The 23,084-nt window shown below is 44.7% G+C and overlaps 1 protein-coding gene across 9 annotated transcripts in view; it reads right to left on the minus strand.

Moving 5' to 3' along the window:
* Positions 1–23,084, minus strand: part of zfhx3b (zinc finger homeobox 3b) — a 327,377-nt gene that overhangs the window by 73,047 nt on the left and 231,246 nt on the right. For 8 of the 9 annotated variants that reach the window (XM_085761295.1, XM_085761312.1, XM_085761304.1 and 5 more), the window contains 3 exons: positions 17,578–20,094; positions 16,833–17,412; positions 12,370–12,866 (listed from right to left, as the gene is read on the minus strand). In XM_085761295.1, coding sequence (XP_085617421.1) covers positions 12,370–12,866; positions 16,833–17,412; positions 17,578–20,058 — 3,558 coding nt within the window. In that variant the 5' untranslated portion in view covers positions 20,059–20,094. The remainder of the gene's footprint in view (positions 1–12,369; positions 12,867–16,832; positions 17,413–17,577; positions 20,095–23,084) is intronic. The other variant, XM_085761343.1, reaches the window with a different exon arrangement.

Here is a 23,084-nt window from a genome sequence, read left to right on the forward strand (position 1 = left end):
CAAAGCCAGTGCTCTACTCCAGAAGACAAATGCATATATACAGTGTCCACACACTGCCCCACTCCACCTTAATCCCGCCGTTTTGCCATACAGGAGACTTGTTCTTTGTGTTGCGTCTGACCAGCTGGTTGGCTGAATCAGCATGTGCAGCTGTCTACTGTGACGAACACTATTCCACCACAACCAGGGCATGGTAACTCTTCATTGCATTTAATATGGCTGCCTGGCATTACTACAGCCATTTAAAATCCATCTAGGAAGCCACTGACCTCAGGGGAGTCCACACAGGCTGAGAGCAGGTTGAGTTTTAGCTATAACACATATTGATGGCCTTTAACTAGTGTTTGAGAACCTTGGAGGGTGGTGCTATAAGAACTGCACTCGCAAGTGGGGGAAGACCGAGCCCTAAAGTGTGAGTGGCTATTCGGTACTCTTGCCAATATGCCTTGTGATATATAGCTTTGTCTTTAATAGGTATGAGAATGGTGTGTAGGGCAGTGTCGTGAAAAAGCCTCACTTTTACATAAGCGTTACAGTTCACTTTGATCTCCTCTCTTGCTCCACTGTTTATAAATCAGCCACACAAATATTTATGAGCGGAACGGGGAAAATGGCTGGTCTGGTTTGTATCTCTGCCCTCCTACCCCCCCTCCCTCCTGCGTCCACCCCCCGCCCTCCCTGTGGCTGATGTGTGGATGAGGCCACCGCAGACGCAGAGCGAGCGTATAGGCCCCAGGCCACATCCATCATATCGGTTCTGTCTCTGGCTATTGTGTGGGCCCTGGAGAAAGCTGACCTAACCAAACCAAGTGGCAGAAAAGACGGCACATTTACTATGAATAGAGGATGAAACTATAAAGAAAACCATATATTACTCGTCCCTGACTTCACTTGTGAAAGACGGTTCATAATAGTTCAGCTAGCACCATGTCAGTGCATTTTGTGTAGACAACTATGCATGTCAATGCAAGCGTGTGTCTATGTGGGGGGTGTGTGCATACAAACATATTCATGCTCCTGACTAATGCATCACTAGTTCGTCAGTAATAAAGATCAATAAATTAAAACAGCCATGTTCAATACTTATTGCCTCTGCCTCACTTTTAGCTCACCTATCTGTTTCTGCCTACAACGCACTCAATGGGACAGGCCCAGAGCCTCTGGATCCATATGCTTTAATTGCTCCCCCCAGTCTTGACCTCTGATCCAGATCACTCTGATATACAGCATCTCTATTAAATTGGGATGTAGGTAAATATTCCTCTAATGACCCTGAGTTTTCGCGACACCACTGAAAATGGAGGGGGAAAAAAAAAATCAATCTTCTTTTTTTCCTTTTTGCCCTTCACTGACTCTATTAGTTGCCTTTTTATCTGAGGGCTGACTCCAAAAATGTGGAGGGAGACTGAGCAGAATGGAATGTCTACTCTCATTTTGACAGGGCAATGGACTTTACTGAGATGCATTTCGGTACTGAGGAGATTACCTATGCTCGGAAGGAAATATCTTTTGAGCAGCATCTTGACTGTCCTTCAAGCAACACATAGGGTTTACTGAGCCAATATAAAAAAAAAGGAAGACAAGCTTTATCTAAACTGAACAGAATGTTGATCCTGCAATCTAGACTCGAGATAATTTAAAAGATAACATGGTTCAAGTGGGAAAGAGACAAACTCGACCAAATGTTACCCATCACGTAGCACTCGTGCACAAAAAGATGTGGTGTATGAAAGGCGCTGCGTGCGTGTTATGTGTTTGTGCATGTGTGTGCACTGTACAGTAGAAGCTGATGAACTGTATGCGTGTGTCTGTGGCCAGGGTGGGTGGGTGGGTGGGTGGGGTAGTGGTGGACCGGCTTGTCGATCGATGCAGTGATTGGCAGTTAATGGCTTTTCCTGTTCTGCCTTGGTAACCCTGACCTGATGGCTGTTGCTTCTGATCAGAGATGGCAGATGGTGTTTGATTTTCGTATATAAACCCCTGACTTTGTGGAGATGGCTTCATCATGTTTAATGATTTAAAAGTTAAGTTGAATACTGGGGATACTCCAATGCTGGATCTCTCATTTAAAAAACCCTAACCTCCCTTCCAGATGCAATGACTGATCTCTCTTAACTATATGCTCCACTCATGGTTAGTATGCTGTGAGCCACTAAAGCCTTCACTTAAAAAAAAAAGCTATTACAATGAAATTCACAGCACATATGTTTTTTCTCTATTTCAAGTCATCCACGGGTCATATGACCCCTCAAAGAATCAAAAGTCCCCAAAGATCAAAGATAATCCTCAAAAGACCTATCATGAAATTGTTCTGTTCTTTTCACCCAACCAGTCAGTAATGACAGCACGGACGAGAAACTGAGCCAAGGGAAAAGGAGCAAAAGTTGTAAATGGAGGAAAATTGAATGATAAGCTCTATTTTATGTGTAAGAGAAGATGGAAGGAAAGAGTACAAACAGCAGGTCCTGAAATCTCTGATTTTTCAGAGTAATTTCATGTTTCAACTGCTTAAATCTGTGGTTCAAGTCTATTTCCTATCTCATACTGTAAGTCTAATAATTTTGACACGTAAAAATAGAAGGAACTGATTCCAAAAAAATAGGAGACAAAACTATTGTAGTTGAAGTAACTACAGTATATTAGTAAAGAGAAAATTTGTTATATGGACAAAGTCATCTTCAAAGATGCTGTTTTACTCTTCACGTTGTCTGTAATTCCTCTGTGTAATAAGGTTTGCTGAAGGTGTGAGAACAGTGGTAAGCACAAAAACAGTTTCTGTGTATGGTGATAATGATGATGATGATGGTGGTGGTGGTGGTGGTGGTGTGTGTGTGTGTGTGTGTGTGAGAGAGAGAGAGAAAGAGAGAGATTTAGGTCACAATGGGACTCACAACTGCAAAATGAACACACCCTCACTCCTGAAACATCAACAAATAATAAAACACTTTGCTTTACAGAACTCGCTCTCTGTCTCTGTCTCTCTCTCTCTCTCTCTCTCTCTCTCTCTCTATATATATATATATATATATATATATATATCTCCCTCTCCCCCCCCCCTCTCTCTCCCTCTCCCTCACTCTTTTCAGCATGCAAATTAATACATTGATCATTTGAATAATAATTTGCATTCCAGATCTCACAATTTCATGTTCAAACTTTAACAGCTCCCAGAGTTCTCATTTAAACAGTAGCTGCACAGACAGTCCTTATGGTTCAAATTATTTCAACATGACTATTCCAACCTAACAAGCATAAATTAAGGAAATTCCTATCTAGTGACAGAGATAGGCCATCTGAAGGAAGGATCCAAGTTTGAATTATTCAGCAGTCCTTAATTTTAGGGCTAGTGTTGATTGAATGTGGTGTTATATAAAAAAAGAGGAGCGTGTGGGGCTGGCAAGGAAGGCAGTGAAGGATGACAGTATGTGATCTGGGAGTGAGCCTCTGAGTTCAGTGGCTATGGAGACTTCCTCTGCTATCTGAGTCTGTGAAGAGATCTCAAAGGAAAGAGTCATCTGTAAATCAACATGAGATTGAAAAGGACTTCATAAAACACAAATGTGTGAAACTGCTTATACTGAACAAAAGCCTGCACTTCATTCCCGTGCTTTCACCAGCTTTGGCCAGTAAAAGAAATGCGTCAGACGTCGTGACCCCGAGGTTTGCCTCATAAATGAAGCAGGGTGAGGTGAAGGTGAGCAAGGAAGTGAGATGATATGATGGGGTGGGGCTTAAAGGGTTGGTAGTTAAACTTTTTTTTTCTCCCTCAACACCACTCTTTCTATTCTGGGCATCAGTTTGTCAAGAAGGAATGTGAAGGCCATAAAGTATCGGTGCCCTTGAGAAGCTGAAGAGCATTCCTGTCCCCAACTCTTAAAGCTGTCTCCCTCTCTTTCACTCACTATCACTTTCCCCAGCTCACTCCCCCTCTCTCTTATTTCAGCAGTGCATTTAAAGGAGAACACAGGTGTAGAAGACGGCACCCGTGGGGATGATAACATTTGGGAACATTCCTGGGGTTAAAAAAGAACTTTTTTTCCCTGATATTCTTCATCTGAGGAACTATGTAATTGCTTTGTTTCCAAGGCTTTGCCTTTGTCCCCTTTGTGCCTCCACCCCACACTCCCAATCCCTACCTCTTACATCACTACCTTGTAATTTTCATATAATAATTTAAACAAGGGATTCTATTCTCTGCTACTTTTTTCATTTTCATCTTTCCATTTTATCCATCTTTTGTATTAAGAATAAAAGGCATGATGAGAAAACAAGGTGCAAAATGATCTTTTCCAGAGCCCCCAATAAAAACCACATGACACCCTGGGCTGCACTGCTTAATTACAAAAGGATGAAATCTTTTCTTCTACATCTGGAGAAAACATTGTCTGCATAGCACTGATAGATTTACAGCTCCCAGTTCTAACCCTCAACTCCAGCACACAGCAATTAGGCAAAACATGGATGAACAACCAGCGCCATGAAGTTCAGGAAGGGGATGGCTATTTTCTCTTGGCACCGCAGAAACAGCCTCTAAGGTCCCACTGTTTCAAACAAATATTCTACTTAGAAAAAGTTTTCAGGAAAGTGGTGGATAGTTCATTTTTATTCAAGACTTGATTGTGGTTCCAAAGAAGGTGAGGCAGACCTTTGACTGCACAGTGTACTTTACGTCATATTTCATGCAACATAACCAAAACAGATGCATGTTTGCAGGATTCAGCATCAGTCTGACCCATCGCTAACAACAAACAAATAAGGGAATTAAAGCAAGACCTTGCTGAAGTTCTGCAATCCACCAGTAATTGTTGCACCACAGAAAAAAAAGACATTAAGGGCAGATTTATGAAAACAAAGAAAAAGCTACGTGAAACATTAACTGTATAATCTGTGCACTTAGGAGCAATTTAAATGACTGCGGCACAGTAAATCAAGCATAGGTTTAAAAATCCTACTGCTTTCCAATAAATAAAGTCAACAGGTTGTATAGTTAGATTATATATATCTATAAACCCTAAATGAATGTCATGTGCATACAATTACTCAATAGTATTTATAATATTGCATTTAGCTACTCAAACATCCTCGGACATACAAGTGGAACATTACATGGCTAGGGGAATGAAACAACAGCCAGGGAACATATCCATCATTCTTAAAAATTTATCTGTCCCATGACTCTACTCTGTAGGCCAAACCCAAACAGAATAGAGGTCCCTGTGTGCTCATCCTGGTACCTAAGACCTCCTCCCTTCTTCTCATCTGTCTCTTCACCCTACCTTGCTTTCATGTACAGCTCCACTGAACACAGACCTTAGAGCGGAGTAGTTTTGTGGCCCTGACCACTCGGGGGCCATTAATCTGGTGGCTAAGCCTCTGATGTATTGATGGCACAGAGCCGGTAAGCCTGCCTGCCTCACTCTCTCCATCCCTTCAGCTTAGGAGCTACATAGATTCACAGGAGCCCCCATCTGCCCTCATCAAAGCAGCATTTACCTGCACACCGCCACTGTTAGTCTTTTCAGGTGAGGTGGCCATAGGTCGCAGGATGTATTGACCATTTGGGCCGAAGCCCCCGCCTCCCCTCAAGATATTTCATTCAAGCAGTGTTAGAGAGGCATGGTTGCATGCCACCAGATCATTGCATGCCAATTAAATCCAAGTAAATGAGCTGTTAATCAGGTTTCAACCACATTCAGCAGCTTGCTTCTCACAACTAGAAACAGACCTGACATTATACCTAGGTGTTCTGTAGACTGGTAAATTCCCAAAATGTGTTGAGAGTATTGGCATGAGTGGAACTATATCAATGTTATTTGTAAGCCCGAAGGCAACCATACATATGCCTCCAGATATTGACTTGACCATCAAACAACATGTACACTTTGTTATTGGGGATGTCTGGTTATGGCAAAACATGAAAATCAATCACTTCAATGTGGGTATTCATTGTAATTGAGTTATTTGTCTGCATGTAAATGTAATGACAGTCAGCCTACATGGCAACTAATTTTACTACAGTTTGACTGCCAAATGCATAATAGGTTTATAGGAAACTGTTGTGGCTGCTGATCACATGAATTCGTATGAGGAGCTTTTTGAAGACAAGGCAAAAAGGATACTATCTCTCTGGCATCTTTGAAGTGGGGGTTTTGTGGGGGTGGTAAAAAGACAGGACCATGACTGATATGTCTGTAATATCATCTTTACAAGATAGAGGCAGGCAGAGCCAGAGTATAACACAGATTAGATACAGAGACCCTCCGGTTGGTGCAGGAGGAAGCTGCTTCAAGATGTAATTGTTCGCTCAATAATGCCCCCATCTCCTACAATCACTTGAAAGGGAAGAACTTTGTTTTACCGTTTACCATCATAATTTAAAAATTTAAAGACAAATTTGAGCCTGGAAAGCTTTATGTGTCTTCTTTTATGGGAGTTAGATCTGTTGATTTAATAAGAGAATCAGTGTATGGGCAATAACAGTTAACAGTACTTTGCTCTTAAGTGAGGAGGGGGACACTAAGAGGAAGTAGAGTGAGTGGGATGGGGGATGCAGACACAGGATTTAGCTCAGGAGAATGTTTAGTTTTCCAGCATGGTTGGATTAAAGATATTTAACCTTAGGCAGATCCCCGTTCTAGACCACCCACTGGTTCACTATCAATACCAGTTTGTTTTGTGGGTAGAGCATTTGTTATGTTTATTAATCATGTGGAGACACCAAAGAGGGGTGAAAAGGTAGGAGAGGAGGGGGGAACCTGGTGGGAGGTACAAACTGTAGATCTACACCATACATCATGGCCTATGACGCCAAAATCACCGGCTGTACACAAAGTGAAACTTATCTCTGTTGTGAACTGTGATAAACCCAAGCTACAAAAACTCACATAACCTTGCCTCCAAGTCTTTTCCTTCCTCAAACACAAATCTGTCTTTTCTGCTGATCAGGCTGGAGATAACAGATTCAGCAGCTTCCTTGCACATTAGCAGGAGCGTGCTCCACTGCTCTTGTCCAAAAATGAAAAAAATCAAATCAAAACAAACAATCATTAACACAATGACCAATGATCTCAAACTCCCAGCTGACACATCTCTATCCTTTCTCTAATCATCATCTGGCTCTCAGCGATGCAACACAGACACTGCTTCACTATCTGTGTCCACCACAGACACAGAGTAGAAGACCTGGTCTGAAATGCACTGGATCCTTTTAACTTGGTGGTAAATCACTGTTGAAAGAAAGCTAGGAAAAGACCAGCCTGCCCTGTTTCAGCAGCTCTCTTTTCCCTCTTTTTACTTTCTTTCACTGGCATTTTTTTTTTTTTAATCTCAGCAACACCCACCATCGGGCAGCGGCAGCGGCAGCAGCAGCAGCAGCAGCGGCAGCAGCAGCAGCAGCAGCAGCAGCAGCGGCAGCAGCAGCAGCGGCAGCAGCAGCAGCAGCAGCAGCAGCTGTGCCACGGGTCAAAGCCCGACCTTTTCCCTGGCCTTCTCAAAGGGTGGGAGCGTTAAGAGTTGTGAAATTCTTACACACTGCCAAACACTAAGCCCTACTAGCCCCCCTTGTTTGTTTGACAGCCCCCCTTGCTCCAATTCACCCTGATTTTCTGTTGTATGCCACACCTTCCACCAACCACTTCAGAGCAGCTGAGATCAGTTTGACGTACAACACTGGACTGCCACCCTCCGCAGGAAACTTCTGACACATAGATGGTAACTGGGGTTCAGGATCGTTCTTGTTTGACTGAGGAGGAATTGGGATCCATACAGAGTTTGGATACTTCCGTAGTGTGATCTCACGCCTTTGTCTCATGTTCATTATTAGCTCAGAATAATATTATAGGATGCTTTCAATGAGCAATTAAAATAATACATTTCATGAGGCCTGTGTTGTCATTTTCTGGTAGTTTAGATTACAAGATTGCTCTGATGAGTGAGTGTGTTTGTGTGTGTGTGTGTGTGTGTGTGTGTGTGTGTGTGTGTGTTTTTCTCTCTGTGTGCATTCACACGCTTGTGCATGTGAAAGGGGAGAATGGGCTGTCTCCCAGGATGTGCAGCGAGCGCTTTATTAGAGCGGTAGTACCAGTAAATCAGAGCTCAGCTCTTCCTGGAACTGCTGCAACCTTTCCCACTGAGCACTATTACTGAACAATCATAGGCTAGCCATGATAATTAGCAGAGTATCTATCCTTCCAACCCTCCTGTTGCCCCCCCATCGCCTCTCTCCTGTCTGTCTCTCCATCCCGCTACCCCTCCTCTTCTTAGAAATGTCTGGTGGGTGAGTGGGCAAGGCCAGGCGCCCGCTAGACTTCATTTTGCCAGAGGACATCTTACATTACCTGCTGTAAAAATGGTCTTAACATTCGTTAGAGTGACAATTTGGCTCATTCATGTACTCACAATGTAAGACCAAGAAAATATTAAACATGATTGGGACACCCCAAAGAGGTCAGGTGCTCAGGAGAGGAATTAAACATGGACATGCAGAACCTGTTTGAGGAACGAAGGGCAGAACGATCCTAGAATAATCCTGTTTTTTAGCAAAATATAAAAAAAAGAACTAATATGAGGCGCCTAAATCACCCTCACTGTCAACCCTTGAGGTCTTGGGCTAGTCAAAGTCAGCAGGACTGACCTCCAAAATCCAAACCAATCCAATCCAAAATACACTCTTGCTTATTTGATTGCAAAACTGCAAGTTTTTCTCCAACTGTAATACAAACAACCCATTTGTGGTTGTACCCCACTACTTATGATTGTACAGTGGAAGAGGATTGGAGTCAATCCCGGTAGTTATGATCATTAATGGGAGAAGGTCATCACGGCTTGCATTCCTGAGTCTGAAAAGCCAGTGCTTCTGCTGAGTAGGATCATTAGAGAAACACCTTAATGTCTTTTCATGTAACCACTAATCCCTTCATTTACATTACAGCCCCCTTTTCCTCTATTATGTTTCATTGTGATTATTTGCTCACTCACTGCAGTGTAGACATTTTCTTTCCCCAGCATTCACTGATTCTTTTGGATTGCACTGAAGGGTAAAATAAGAGCAGTAACTCCGTCCAAGATGCAGATGTATTGTATTCGTTAATGGGTTCCACTTAACACTATGTTAGTGCAGTTGAAAGTGCAGAGTATGTGATCAAAACCGCTGCTCTCATAGGTAGGGAGCATACAGTGGCTGTGACTGTGTGTGTAAGGCAGAGAGAGAATGGGAGATAGGTGAAAAGTTTGCACAGCTATGTGTTTGCTCAATAGAGCGGGACCAGGACAGAGGGAGGGGTGACAGGACTTTCTTGGTTAAAGATTCCCCATCTGATAGTGACGGCACTTTCTCCTTTTCTTTCCATGGCCAAGCGGCATCTGGAGTGGATTTTGTGCTAGCAGACACCGAGGAACATGATTACATTCGGCTAACTGCGCTCTAAACTGATTATGCATGTGCCAAGCTAATGGACTACATTTGCAAGAGGAAAAATAACATCCAATCAATCTCAATTACCGCCAATTGCACCGGCCCCTGAGACAAGGAAGGTAGCCAGCTAACCCCCCCATGCTCCTCCCCTTTTCCCCAACCGTTGACTGGAAGCTGAGGCCTGTGGCCGGGCCTGGTTAGGCCCCACCCATTCTGTCTGCCCAGAGCAGCCAAGGCCTGAGTGCTGGATTAGTTCCACTCATCTCACCTCCACACTCGCACATAGCCAAGCTCACAGGCCTGCTGCTAGCGCTATAAGGGCTATCACACTGACGTATTATGTACGTGAATGGATGAGTGGCCATCATGCTATCATCAGTGCAGCTGAAAACCCTGCGCTCCATGGGAAAGAGAGAAGGTAAAAGTTAGCCTCAGAGTGTGTTGGCAGAACACACAGTGCTCAGAATGGGTAACTCTCAGCTGAGCACACGGGAAGACAGCATCACCCCCCACTGTGTGGTGGTCCATGCGGTCAGGATGACTTGCTGGATCTTTCTGTGGTCTTTTGGAACATTCCAATACATGGGGTGGTGGGGGTGATATTTTTAGAAAGCCCTAATATGGGCCGCATACCACAGACTCTCAAATTATCCCATCCAGCTTAGCCCTCAGTTTAAACCTTCCTTTTTAATTCCAGTAATTACAGGCTCCAATTTATATGGAGCTGTGCACACAAAGGGCCTGTTTAATGCAAACCAGTTTGATTTGGGTGAAGTGTCCCAAGCATCTCCCACATCTTAGAGCCTGTTTATGCTGACTTGATGATTTATTTTCTCCCCAAAAAGGTTAAAAATGGTGCTATTTGAATCAGATTTCTTTGGGGAGGAATAAATGAATGGTGATTTTCCTTTTTCGTCCTTGCATAATATACTAAGTTGGGTTTACAGGCTTGTGGGCCACTGTAGGTTTATGCCTGTCAGTATCTCCACCAGGGCCGTAAATCCAGTGCAGTACGAAGACTGTGACATTGTCAAGTGGGGGGCCAGTGCTGCCAAAAGGCCTCACAACCATGTACTTGTTGTCCGCTAATCACATTTGTGAGTCATAAAATATTGTAATAATTCTTGACAACTCGCAAACATCTCAGTTTTTGAGTAGTTTCTGGGATGAGGAAAGCTTATGAGGACCGCAGCGTTCTTGGGCTGAGAGTGCAGGTAATTTCTGGACAAATGCACACGCTCTTACTCAGAAGATCAATTGGTTTTAAGAAATATGGAGCCATCTTAAGAGGCTTAAGTCATAAAAAATGATCATGCCTGGATGTGTTGTACATATTTAATCCCCCACAGCCTGAGCAGCAGTATGACATATGTCTCTTCTTTCTTAAAAACTTGAGCGGAAAAAGAGACAGAGGAGAAAAAATATATATTTCTCTTTTGCCTTTTGGGCTCACAGCAAAGTGGAAGCACACAGATAATGTAATATAAACTGTACCTTATCTTGTCAGACAAAAACAAGTCTCTCCCCTCGAAGGTGTGAGGAGGAGAGGGAGTATGCCAGTGCTTGTCTATTTTGGTCTAATGTGAGTCTGTCATTGGAATGTGGGCCAGTAAGTCCAGCAGCTAAGGCCAAGGGAGAATGACCATGGGCCAGAAAAACACAAAAGATATCTTACAATGCTTTTTTTCTGCCTTGCAACTGACTCCTGTCATGCAATTTTTATTTATCAATAAAAACAATTAAATAATTGTTAGCGTCTGTTGTCCTGAAACAAACCAGGCTGACACCTCCTGTGTCTCTTGGCCCTCTGTGTCTCTTTACCAGCTGCACCAGTAGCACAACACTTTCTCTTTAAAAAAAACACTGACAATTGATTTCTCTCTGACTGTTATCTCAGTACAAATGCTTTGTGGACAGGAAACATGTCTGCCATGCCAGTGGATCTTAAGAACTGTGTATAATTCTGGATGATTTTCAATAGATAGCCACATTAGATTTTAATGTGATTAAAAATGCCATGCTTTAAGCAGCACATTTTTCACATACTGTACATCTTAATAGCTCCTCTCCAAAGGAAGTCACACTATAATATACTAAGACTCCAATACAGAGGTGTCAAGCAATATAAATGTTACATTAGTTTCTCCTGTTTACTTTTTCAGAAAAAGAAGAAAAGATTATAATTGAGTGAACTTATAAATAAATGCACAATCTACTAGGAGAAAATACACATTTCAGTATTTTATGTTAATATTCTCTTTGTTTGAATGTACTGTAGGCTCACAGGGAATACATGTTGCCACCATTTGTATGTGTTTCTGAGTGTCGTGTCGTATGTTTGTGTGCGTGTGCAGCTATGCCAGTTTGGGTTAAGCGCAGAGTGGTCTTAGCCGCAGACACACAGGATAGGTACCTAAGTGGAATCAGGCCTGTTAGATTTATGGCCATTTGTTCTGAGAGTGTTCATCCATTGGCTATTATGGAATGATTAGAGGAGAAGGTGAAGCTCCAAGTCCAGCAAAAATCAATACGGCTGTCGAGAACGATTCAGCCTTTCCCGCTCCAAGGAGTATTAGCACCAAACCTCTGTCTCCTCACACTTCTTCATTCGTCTCCAAGTGATTCACCCCTAGGCCTACAAGCCAGCTTCACCTGCCATGTTCTTCTCATGGCAGCAGTGTGGCCCCCCCTTTCTATATGTCTCATTCATGCCTCAGAAAAGTGGCCTGTATACTGGAGTGTGCAGCACTAGAGCACTGACAGTATGCTGTATCAAATCAACAGGGAGACATTCGTGTAAAAAACGAAGTTCAGTTGGATCATAAACATACGAACACCTCAAATAGCGCGATTATATGGAGAGTTGTGTGAGATTCAGTAACTGTATGAAAATGGTGTCGCAATGTCAGTACAAGGTTGAGTAGTGGGTGAGATAAAGGAGTTTGAGGATCACTAACCTTGTAGAGTTTGAGGCTAGCCTCGTGGCGGGAATTGACAGTGTGCATTCTCAGCTTCTCCAGGCTGTTAGTGTAGTAGTCGCAGGCGTTGCACTTCAGGTGCACTGGATTGCCTATGGCCACACACTTCAGGCGCCACTCGTTGCCTTTGCCCCCTTCTTTAATGTGGGCCACAAGCTGGTACTTTTGCACATGCTTGTCTGTCTTGCAGTGTAGCTGGAAGTTGGCCTTGAGCTGAGTGGTGTAGTGGCACAACTTGCACTGGTGAGAGTCGCCCACCACAGCGCGCCATTCCTCCTCCGGGAGGCTACGTTCAGCTCCCATATGCATGCCGAGCACATCCAGGTTGTCAGTTGTGAAGCGGTTGCACACAGCACACTGAAAGAGCTTGAGGGAGGGATCGCTGGTTTGTGATAGACTTTCTCCCAGGGTCATCAGTTCCTCGGACACCAACTGGCCACCACCCAGCCGCACATCCATAGGGATCTCCCCACCTACTGGAACACATGTGCGGAGAACACAAAGACAGACACAGTGAAAAAGGGTTAAGAAAGATATTTTGATGGCTGCATACATGCCATCTTTATGTCAGACATAATAAACATCTCTCATCTCTCATATTCACTTCAGGATGTGAATATTCTATCATTTTGAGCTAATGAGCTCAGTCTTTTGAATGAATGCTCACATTTCATGACACTCCCTCATAATGTCTTACGTAAAGTAACACTTTGAAACTATAAAACCAAGTCTGACCATATGATATTTGCATGGAGGATAATGTGCATGTATGGGTTTATGAGCCTACAGCTGTCCTTGCTTTGACTTGGGAAAGCGGAAAGTCTGGACTTTTCCAAAGGGACAAAACCTCTCACTGCCAGAGAATGAACATACACGTCGCCCTGTTTGGGCTGGTGCACGTTCATGGCCTGTCAGTAAATCAACTCCAGAGGCCATGAGCTCTATAGAAAAAACAAGTTATTTTATCATTACTGAAGAACTAAGGAGTTCCCAAGCACACATTGCTGTAAATCAAATCCATCGCCCTTGTTCGCTGAATATGAAGAAAAAAAAAATCCACTTCTCTGCTTGGATTCTTGTGCGTCTTTCTCTCCAGATTGCCTCTAAATCAATATAGACACCTACCAGATTAATTCTGCTTGGTACTGAGTCTAAATGGTGGAGAAAGAGGGGGGCAAAGAAAGCACATATCCTATGACACCAACCACAGAACTGATGTACATACAGTCTGGGAAGGCTGACTTTAAAAATGAATGTGAAAAAAAAAATGAGGTAAGAGCAGCCGGAGTTTTTGCCGTTGCTTGCTGATCTTTAATCTTTCACTGCCCAGACTGAGCATGCAGGCTTGACCCCGCCTGGCTTTACACTAAATTAATTCCAGCAGCTCCTTTTTATTTATTGCTGCAGTATGCAGCCTGCTCTTGGACTTTTCTCCATTACCTGAGTTTTTATAGCCAGGAGAGGGAGACCTTTGAGAAGCCCTCTGAAATCACTCACAGACCCAGCTCCCCAGTCATACCTCCTTACACTCTCTCTCTTACAAACACACAGATGCACACACGCCCAATCGCTATCCCGGTCCTGTCCTTTCCTGCACCTTACATCTCTCATTTCTACCTGGCTCTCATGCTCCATTACTACGCAGATTTAATGATTTACCCCAGACCGGGATCCTGTTCCTCACTAAATTGTAGCAGTAGACCATTAGACCAAGAGTCTGATTTGCAGCTCTGTTTTAACATAGGTTCTTTTATATTGAAACCATAATACTGTTAAGGTATGTAGGTATGTTCACGTTTATACAAAGATGGGTAAAAAAAATCTTTTTAAAGAATTTGATTCTTTACACATTACCACTTCTTGCTTGTAAGCAGCTATTTGGCTTTAGGGACCGTTCGTTATTTATGGAATGGGCCACCGGAGGAAAATGGGGGGGGGTCATGTCATAATATTCTTTGTTGAGGGGTGGGTCCACAAAAAAAAAAAGGTCAGTGAGGGGGGGTCATTCAACATTTTGTCTGGAGGACACTGCAATGCCCGCAGAAAACAAAAACAAAACAAAAACGGGACATTTCAAAGCTGCAAGCACTGATGACAATGAGAGCAACGGCCCCCGAATCACAACATTATTTTATGTTGCCCTGATCTGCCCTGAGTTGGTTTCGAACCCGGGTCTCCCGCACCGCAGGCGACGATGCTAACCGCTTCGCCAAGAACTCAATAAGGGTTTTGCCCGCGGCTTAGCACGTCTTTTATGGGTGAGTGAGTTTAACTTCAGTACCGTACAGAGGCTACGCTGCCTGCCTCATTGCGTAACTCTACATAGTCTGGCTTTTGTGAATTGTAAACAAACAGACGCCCCCCCTCGGTTTTCGCGTCCAGCAGTTTAGCGGCTAATTCAACTGCAGTGATGGATAACTGTACCGGAGAGGCTCAACTTCATGAACTACATTTGAGGAATAAACGGCAGCTTTTACCTGACGGGAGACCGACGCCTGAGCTACGGTAGCTAACAGTTAGCTGGTTTTACGTACTTTCTCTCTCTCTCTCTTTCCCTCTCTTTCTTACACACACACACACACACACACACACACACACACACACACACACACACACACACACACAGTTGTCTGTCATCTGTTGTAAACCTTGTAATAATACGTTGTTGTTGAGTACGGTTCACATTACTGTTGCTTCGGTTTGGGTTTGAGTGTGGATTAATTGTTAATGGCTTGTTGTGTAATGTGAGCTGGTCCAAAATCGCGATTCTGTTATTGATGAGTTGGGTTTTAATAACAGCTGATAAATGGCATGGATTGATGAGAAGGTGTTGCACATACTTTGTCAAAATGAAATAATGTAGTGTCACGCGCTACGTGATGCGATGTACGTGTCGATGGCTGGGGGGGGGGGGGGGGTCATGTATCTTTTGATAAGGCTTAATGCAGGGTCATGTTAAAATTTACTGACTCCGACAGGGGGGTCATGTAAAAAAAAAAAAAGTCCTGTGAATCCCTCCGTTGGCACTGATGATAAATAACGAACAGTCCCTTATGTCACAAAACAAATTCCGGTGCAAGTAGCTAAAAATTGCCTGCCCTCCATCTCATATCTTTCTTTCACTACAGTAGCGTAGAGTCTTGGGAATCAGGATTACCAGGAGGTAGGGATCATGTGAGGTCAACATTTGTTATCTATCTCTTTGGCAATATTCTCAAAAGTCAAAAATCCACAGTGAAAAGCATGAAAGACCACTTCTCACTTTAGCTCCTTGGCCTCCTGATGGCAGATTCTCTCAAGAGATTTACTGAGCCTTATGTATCATGCCATGGAGTTAATATCAGAGTGTTTGTGTTGATGATGACTTTAGAGTTCCTTTAAGTGTGACAGAGGATGACACCACTGTAGTTTATGGGTGCAGACTGTGTAATCATTGCCTCCCTTGTAACATGCTTATTACAACTCACCTCACACGAAAATGAACCAGATGGCAGAAGAGAGGAAAGAGAATTAGTCACAGCAATCAATTCTTGTTTGTGTCTGTGAACTGGTGACAGTTTCAGACAAGTATGTACAAACTGTGGGGTTGTAACTGCCACGCCAAACACTCTGCTATGCTGCTGAATTACCCAAGCTGAGCCCTCTAACCTCCCTTCTTTAACCAAGATAAAATTTATAGCTGCAATTACAAAGTTGAAAAAATGGAGAACTCCAGTGGGGAAGTTCAGCAGCAGTTTGGGAATAATGACATAAAAAAGGCTGAGGCTGGCTGCCTGAGGGGGAGGAGGGCAGAGATTAGAGAAGTAGAGAGGTTTGGCGCTCTAACTCACCTATTGGGAGCAAAATTGGGTATTGCAAAGCGAGCATCAAAATTCAGGCGATGTTGCACCATCAAAACATTTCAGTGTCATTTAGATGTCCGGTTAAGGACTGTGTGAGATGAAGTACAAATTACCTTTGGGCCTCTGCATGTTACTAGACACATTTACAGCTTAACATTTAGAGATAAAACTGATTAGTAGACTGGTCAGGTGCAGTTTTTACTATGGATATCTGATTAAGGCACATGACAATAGACTTATCTACTGTCATTAACATAACTATCATGTACACTATCAGTGAGAAGATATGGGAAGGGTCTGGGTCAGTGACACACTCCTTGTAAAAGGAGAGGTGTTAAGTGCACTAGGGCAGTAATACCTCAGAGTCAAAGAAATAAACTAAGAAGAGGCATGCGTAGTAGTGGAGAGGGAAAATATGTGTAGTCATCAACTCAATAAAAAGTGAATGATGTTAATATTTTGTGGAAATTGCTAAAAGGTCAAGTAGAATTGAAACTACCTTTTAAATTCTACATGGAATAAATTGCACAAAAGTGTACTCACAATTTTATGAACAACTATTGGTCTTTCTAAGGGCAAAAATGGTAACGTAGCGCTCACCAAGTGCAGGGGCCAGGGCGGCCATGTTGGGATCCAGGTGAAAGCTCCCCATCAGGAACTGGGCCTCAGCTCCAGCTGGGTCTATCTTGAGGCCTGGTGGAAGGCTCATGTTCTGAGTCAGGTAATATTGGTAGAGCTCAGCCTCGGACGGCGAAGGCATGGCTCCCAAGCCAAGTCGTCCATGCTGCATCTGAGTCACGTTCTGCTGGAGCAGCATCATGTTGTGCATGTGCTTCTCACTGGTCATGTGGATACGCAGGTTCCGTGCCACATTGGTCTCGTAGTCACAAACCTCACACCGCCAAGTAGGTTTGCTCTTGGGCTTGGTCGGAGAGGGGGCCCCACACGGCCCTGCCATATGGGCGGACGACTGTGTAGGATGGTGGTGGGGCGGGTGATGGCTACTGGCCTGGGTCACTGAGGGGACAGTCACCACTCCTCCCGGGGTATGTCCAAACACCTGCTCCTGCGCAGAGCCAATAGTACCTCCATTCTGCAGCGTCTGCATGTTGTTCAGGTGCTTGTCCGACTGCATGTGGATGCTGAGGTTGCCCTTTGTGGTGGTCGAGTAGTTACACACCTAGAAAATACAGAACATTTGCTCTTGAACTGCAACAAAATTGTGCAAATATTTCTTTCTTTTTCAAGCTGTCCCATAAGGGTCAACACATCAAGAACACAAAAAACTTTAATTGCAACTCTTAAGAAAAAGCAGAAAAACATTGCCACAATTTTTCATACACACCTCACACCGGAAGGGCTTGTATCCACAGGTATAGCTTTCTCCACGGGCAAGACGTGGGTGGCTCTGGCCACTGCTGCAGTACGCACAAGACCCTCCTGAGTCTGGGTGCTTCTCTTTCATGTGGGCCTCCAACGTCTGCTGGTACTTGTAATGCCAGTTGCATTTGGGACACTTCAGTGTCTTGCACGAGTTTCGCGAATGCATCATGGTCATGTGACCACCCAAGGAACGCGAGGAACCCAGGACAGTGTCACACTTGGGGCATTCTACCCCACTTCCTCCGATGCCACCTGGCCCATGGTTCTGTGAACACTCGCCCATCCCTGTTATGTCACAGGAGCTCCCTGGGAGGGATAGCGAGTGGCCATGAGATGAAGGGTGGAGGTGATGATGATGGTGGTGCATGTGGTGATGGTGCAGAAGGGCTCCATTTTCCTCCTCTCCCTCTGCTGGGCAATCATTTGGTTCTGGAGCTGTGGCACTATCTCGATTGGCACTTTCATCAGCAGCAGCATTGGAGGACAGAGGTGAGGAGGAAGTGCCAGCCGTGTCATCCTCGCTCCTTCTGACGGCAGCTGCCGCCATTGCCATGGGAACAGTGGGCCCCTGGCAGTTAAAGCTCAGAGGGAGCTCTGAGGACCTCCCCCCACCGTCTGCAGCTGAAACCTCTTCCTTGACAGAGGAGGAAGTGGAAGCAGGGGCTTTGCTGTTGAGTGTGGAACTGACCGCAGAGGTGCAGGCAGAAGGCTGGAGAGCGCTACTAGGCATTAATAAAGGAGATTTGGAAATGCTTTGGTTTGAGACAGCTGGTTCCCCCGCTTCACCCCCGCCGCTGCTACTGTTACCACCACAGGCCACTGCAGTGCTTTCTGCCTCCACCTCGTCTTCCTCCTCCCCTAACAACAGTTCCTCTTCTTCCAAGCCCCCCATCTGACTGGATAGGTGCGCCTTACTTTCATGTCCCTCAGTATCCCCATCCTCTCCCTTGCATGCCAACTCTTTCCCAGCAGGCTCCTCTGTTCTCCCTCCCTGTTTGGGCAGGGCACTGGAGTCTTTGGCAGAGCCTGGGGATGAGGTAAGAGTGGATGCTTTGGAAATGCCCAGCCCTCCAAGAGAGAGGACTGAGCTTAGTGGGGTTTGTTGTTGCTGCTGTTGCTGCTGGAGGCCACAGTCAGAGTCTTTGTTCAGGAGGGTCTCGCTGCCCCCACTGCTGCTTCCAGGCTCTAGATGCACACCGCTAAATGTGCCATAGAAGCTCTGGCCAGAGTTAATGGGGTGCACGGTAGGTGGCAGAGGAGTGCTCTTATTTTTTGGTTCCAGGAAACTGATGAGGGGCTCTTTGTCCTTCCCAATGCCCTGGATGATGGCAGATGCCTGCTTGTCCCCTAGCAGCCGCCGCTCGTCCTCACACAGTGTCATGCGGTGATCGTGGACGGCATGGGTGGCAAAGGAACGCGCATAGCCAAAGGACAGCTTGCAGAGAAAACACATGAGAATGGGCTTACCCTTGCCATAGAGGGCTAGCCCATCGAATTTGGAGAAATCCACGTTGTTGGGAACATCTTTGGATACACAGGACTTCTTGGCAGACCCATCGCTGTTCAGGTAATCCTTGTTGCTTTTGTGCCGCACATCAAAGACACGGAAACTGTGCAGGACAGGACTGAGGCCTGCCATAGTTGAGGTATTGGGGAAACCTTGGTCTGAATTGCCAAACCACTTCCCGAAGGACGAGGCTATGTGGAACGTGTTGATGATCTGAGGGTAGACCGAGGATGAAGTCCCAGCAGGTTCTCCCGGTTTTCCCCCACTGGTAACAGAGTTTGTGGGAAGCAGGCCGGGTACCATGCCCCCACCACTTTGGATCAACTGACTGAGGCTCTCTACGATGTACGCTGAGCCATCTGGCTGGTAGACGATCTCACCAGCCAGGTTCTCCACATCACTGCTCTCCTCTTCCTCTTCCTCCTCTCCTTCCTCACTCCCACTCTCATGCGCTCCCTGCTGTCGTGTGGGCTGATGTCGCAAAAGAGTGGGCATACCCCCTCCCCCTGAAGCCATTGGCACCCCGGGAAAGGGTTGAAGACTTGGGAAACAGCTGTCAATCTCCATCTCATCTAAGTCCTCGGATTCTTCCTCTTCTCCACAGCTCACTCCCTCTTGCTCTTCTTCCTCAAGACCCTCTCCTCTGGGGTGCAGCTGGCCTGTGGCAGAGCTATCACTGCGGGCCTGGGGTGATATCTGTTTTGGCTGCTGCTGCTGGGACTGTAGTTCTCTCACCGTGTCATGAGGTGCACCGGGGTTTTGGGGTTGAGAAGGGTATGGAGCAGAGAGAGACAGGGGGTCCAGGGAAGGAGCCTGGTTGGTGCAGGGGACCTGTGAGCTAGAGTGATCGTTCCAGGGCTGTGGTGGTTGCTGCTGCTGGGAGGAGCCGAGCCCATCGTCTGTCCCAGAAACCACGGGAGACTCACAGCTGTCCATGCTGATGCCTACATGAGGCGTTCATCGCATCCAGGCCTGCAGAGACACAAATTGGGTGAGACAAGAGGTTAGAGTCACATTTGGGTTTGGAGAATTCCATTTTAACATACAGGCAAACTCTGTACATAAATCCACACGGCTCATCAGAAATGTCTAGATTTTCCAGTATTACTACCCCTGTTAAAAAAAGATCAAATACAGAAAATATGAAAGGGACAATATGTATAGGAACCTTAAAGGGGGAAAATCAAATGTACGGTGTATTGGGTGAGAGACAAAAGTCTGAGATATAATTGGAAAAATGACACTGTGCTCATTACACTAGATTAGGTACTTAAACACAATACCTGAGACAAGCACTAATAAGCCGTCCATGATTCATCTTCCTGCCATATCAGGAAGGTACCATCTTTTATCTTCACCTTCCAAACAACACCCCTAATCTTATATTCTGCAAATCCTACATCCGTTTTTAATTAACTTGCAGTCAGAAAAAAGGAGAAACAGGCTAACTTAATGGATCAAATAGATTCCTTGTGAGATAATTAGACACTGAGAAGCCACCCATCAGCACACTGTACATTTTCATAACTGGAAGAAAAGGAGAAAACTGCATCTAAAAAAAGCTATTCTTAACAGTATCATTACCAACTCCATGTTGTGTATCTATAAGAAGAATATAATTCATGTGCATTATTGAAATAGATCTGTATGGACTCTAACAAGAGCAATAAAAGGCAGTATTTTCTATGAGCCCAAAATACATAAGCTGGGTAGGGACTTCACTGCAGCTGTGTTTAGATCTTGCATCCAATAACCTCTACGCTCAGCCTGGTTTCAAACACTCCAGCCATCCTCCGCCTCTGAAATAATAAATGGGAGCTGAGCTTTCGGGAGCTGGCCATGCCCCGAGCATCTGAGAGGCCCAACACAGGCTGCAATTTAGAGCGCAGAAGAGATAAAATGATAGCGCAAGATACTGCTGAGCTAATAATTTTATTAAAGGGATGCAGCCAACATTGATTAAAGGGGGCAATCGGGCTGAAACCAATAACTCTGGGCTGCCCTTTAACCCACCAGCACTGAATATTACATGAGCAAAGTTTCCAGGCACCAAGCTCACTGCCATGTCCCGGTTGATTAGCACATTCACTGCTTGCACTTGATTTATTTACTTATTTACTTAGGGATGCAAATTTCAGCTGTGATCAGAATGGAGTCTACCCCCACACCATCACATATTAACCACTGAGGGAGAGGAGAGATTGATAATGTCTGTCTGCCTCTTCATGAATGTCTGATGAAGCTCACCTCCCACACAACGTACCTGGGACCTCTCCAGCCTATCTGCACTCAAACCACAAAGAAAAATGGACTCCCATTTGAGTGATGCATTTTGATTTTGGACTTCAGAAAAAACATCACAGAAAAGAAGCAAATATTATGAAAAGGGGAACAAAAAAAGAAATAAGAACTACAATGATAAAGCACTGAGTTTAATGAGGGAATCTGAAATGTGATTGCAGAGATTACTATTATAGATACCTGAGGACAGACATTTTCTGTGTGTATGGTCCATCTGATTGTTTTGTTTACACACTACAGACGGTAACCCCGATGACCCTTGTCTCGCTTTGCATACAAAATGAAAGATATTAGACTGGCTGGCTTATTAACAAGATTGCTTTATACAGCCAGACATGATTTAGAGATGGCTGCCATATTGAGTGAGGGGATACTAGCCCTACTGGTCTGTATTTATTATCTGCTCCATTAATAAGAGGCTATGAGCTCAACAGCCATTTCACACAAATGGACTGAGGGCAGCAAGAGTAATGCAAGAAAAAAAAATATGCCACATGTCAAACAGACAGTGATTCTTCAAACTAAAAGCACATGAATAAACTGGACAAAATGAAATGGGAGAAAAAAAGCAGAAAATGTGACTTGTCTAAAACGACTGTCTCATAGGGAAAAAAGTCTGAATGTATCCTGTCGGAACACGGAGTATCTCTCACCTTGTTCCTGTTATCTACCCTATCAGCTCCTCCTCCAGATTCCACTGCCTGTCTTGACCAGGCCTGGGAAGACTGGGCCCACATGCACGACTACTAGGCAAGATTGCTGGTTAACAATGACCTCTAAAGTTCTCTACTCTCATCTTTGCCTTGATGAGTCTGAGTCTACAGTGTACTGTACCAAGGGTATGCACCCATCCATTCCCATTACTGCTGTAAGATACCTGAAGCAATTAGCAGTAGACAGGATAACACGATGACTCTTGATCAGTGCTGGAGCTCTGAGCCAGTTTGGTGTGTTCACTGCTTACAGAAAACAGGATTGCCCTTTAAAATCAAGATGGTGTAATTCAATAACCTGCAGTGGTTACTGATGAGCAATGGGATTGTCTGGAGTCGGCAAGTCGCAGATGGGCCAACTGATATAACGCTGTTTGTCTCTCGGAGGTCTGCCTGGCTCAGTGACACCTGTTTAAAGCAGGAAAAGCTTTAATCTCTGGGAGGCACTAAACAAGTCCGGGAGACAGACAAAGAGACGCGGTCGAAGGAGAGGGGAAGTGGAGGAGGCTGGTGTCTCTGTGTGCTGACTGTGTTAATAACCACAAATCAAAATGATGGAGCAGCCCACTAAAAGTAACTACTGCTGAGTGGTATTATGTAATGTTATATACTGTAATATGTAAAAAAGTTCATTTTCTTTTGTAAACTGGCACTGATGCTGATTGCTCAAAACAAACGATCCTGCCATGGCTTATGTCCTTGTGCTGTATCGCAATGCTAAATGTGGGCCCACAGAGTTGACAATAAGCAGGCAGTATGCAGCCAAAACAAGCTTTAGTTGACAATAAGAGATAATCAAAGAGAAGAAAAGGCTGGATTCCTGAGCTGATCTGAGGGAGAGCATGCCGATGCACAGATCCTGACTGTAGAACTCACACTCCTGCTGCCACCTGCCTTCAAAGGCTTTATGCCAGGGTCTCCCTGTTTTCTCTTTCTCTGTCTGACAAA

Source organism: Trachurus japonicus, chromosome 3 (genome assembly GCF_045865225.1).
Source record: "Trachurus japonicus isolate A0001 chromosome 3, Traja_1.0".
In the NCBI taxonomy this organism is placed as follows: Eukaryota; Metazoa; Chordata; class Actinopteri; order Carangiformes; family Carangidae; genus Trachurus; species Trachurus japonicus.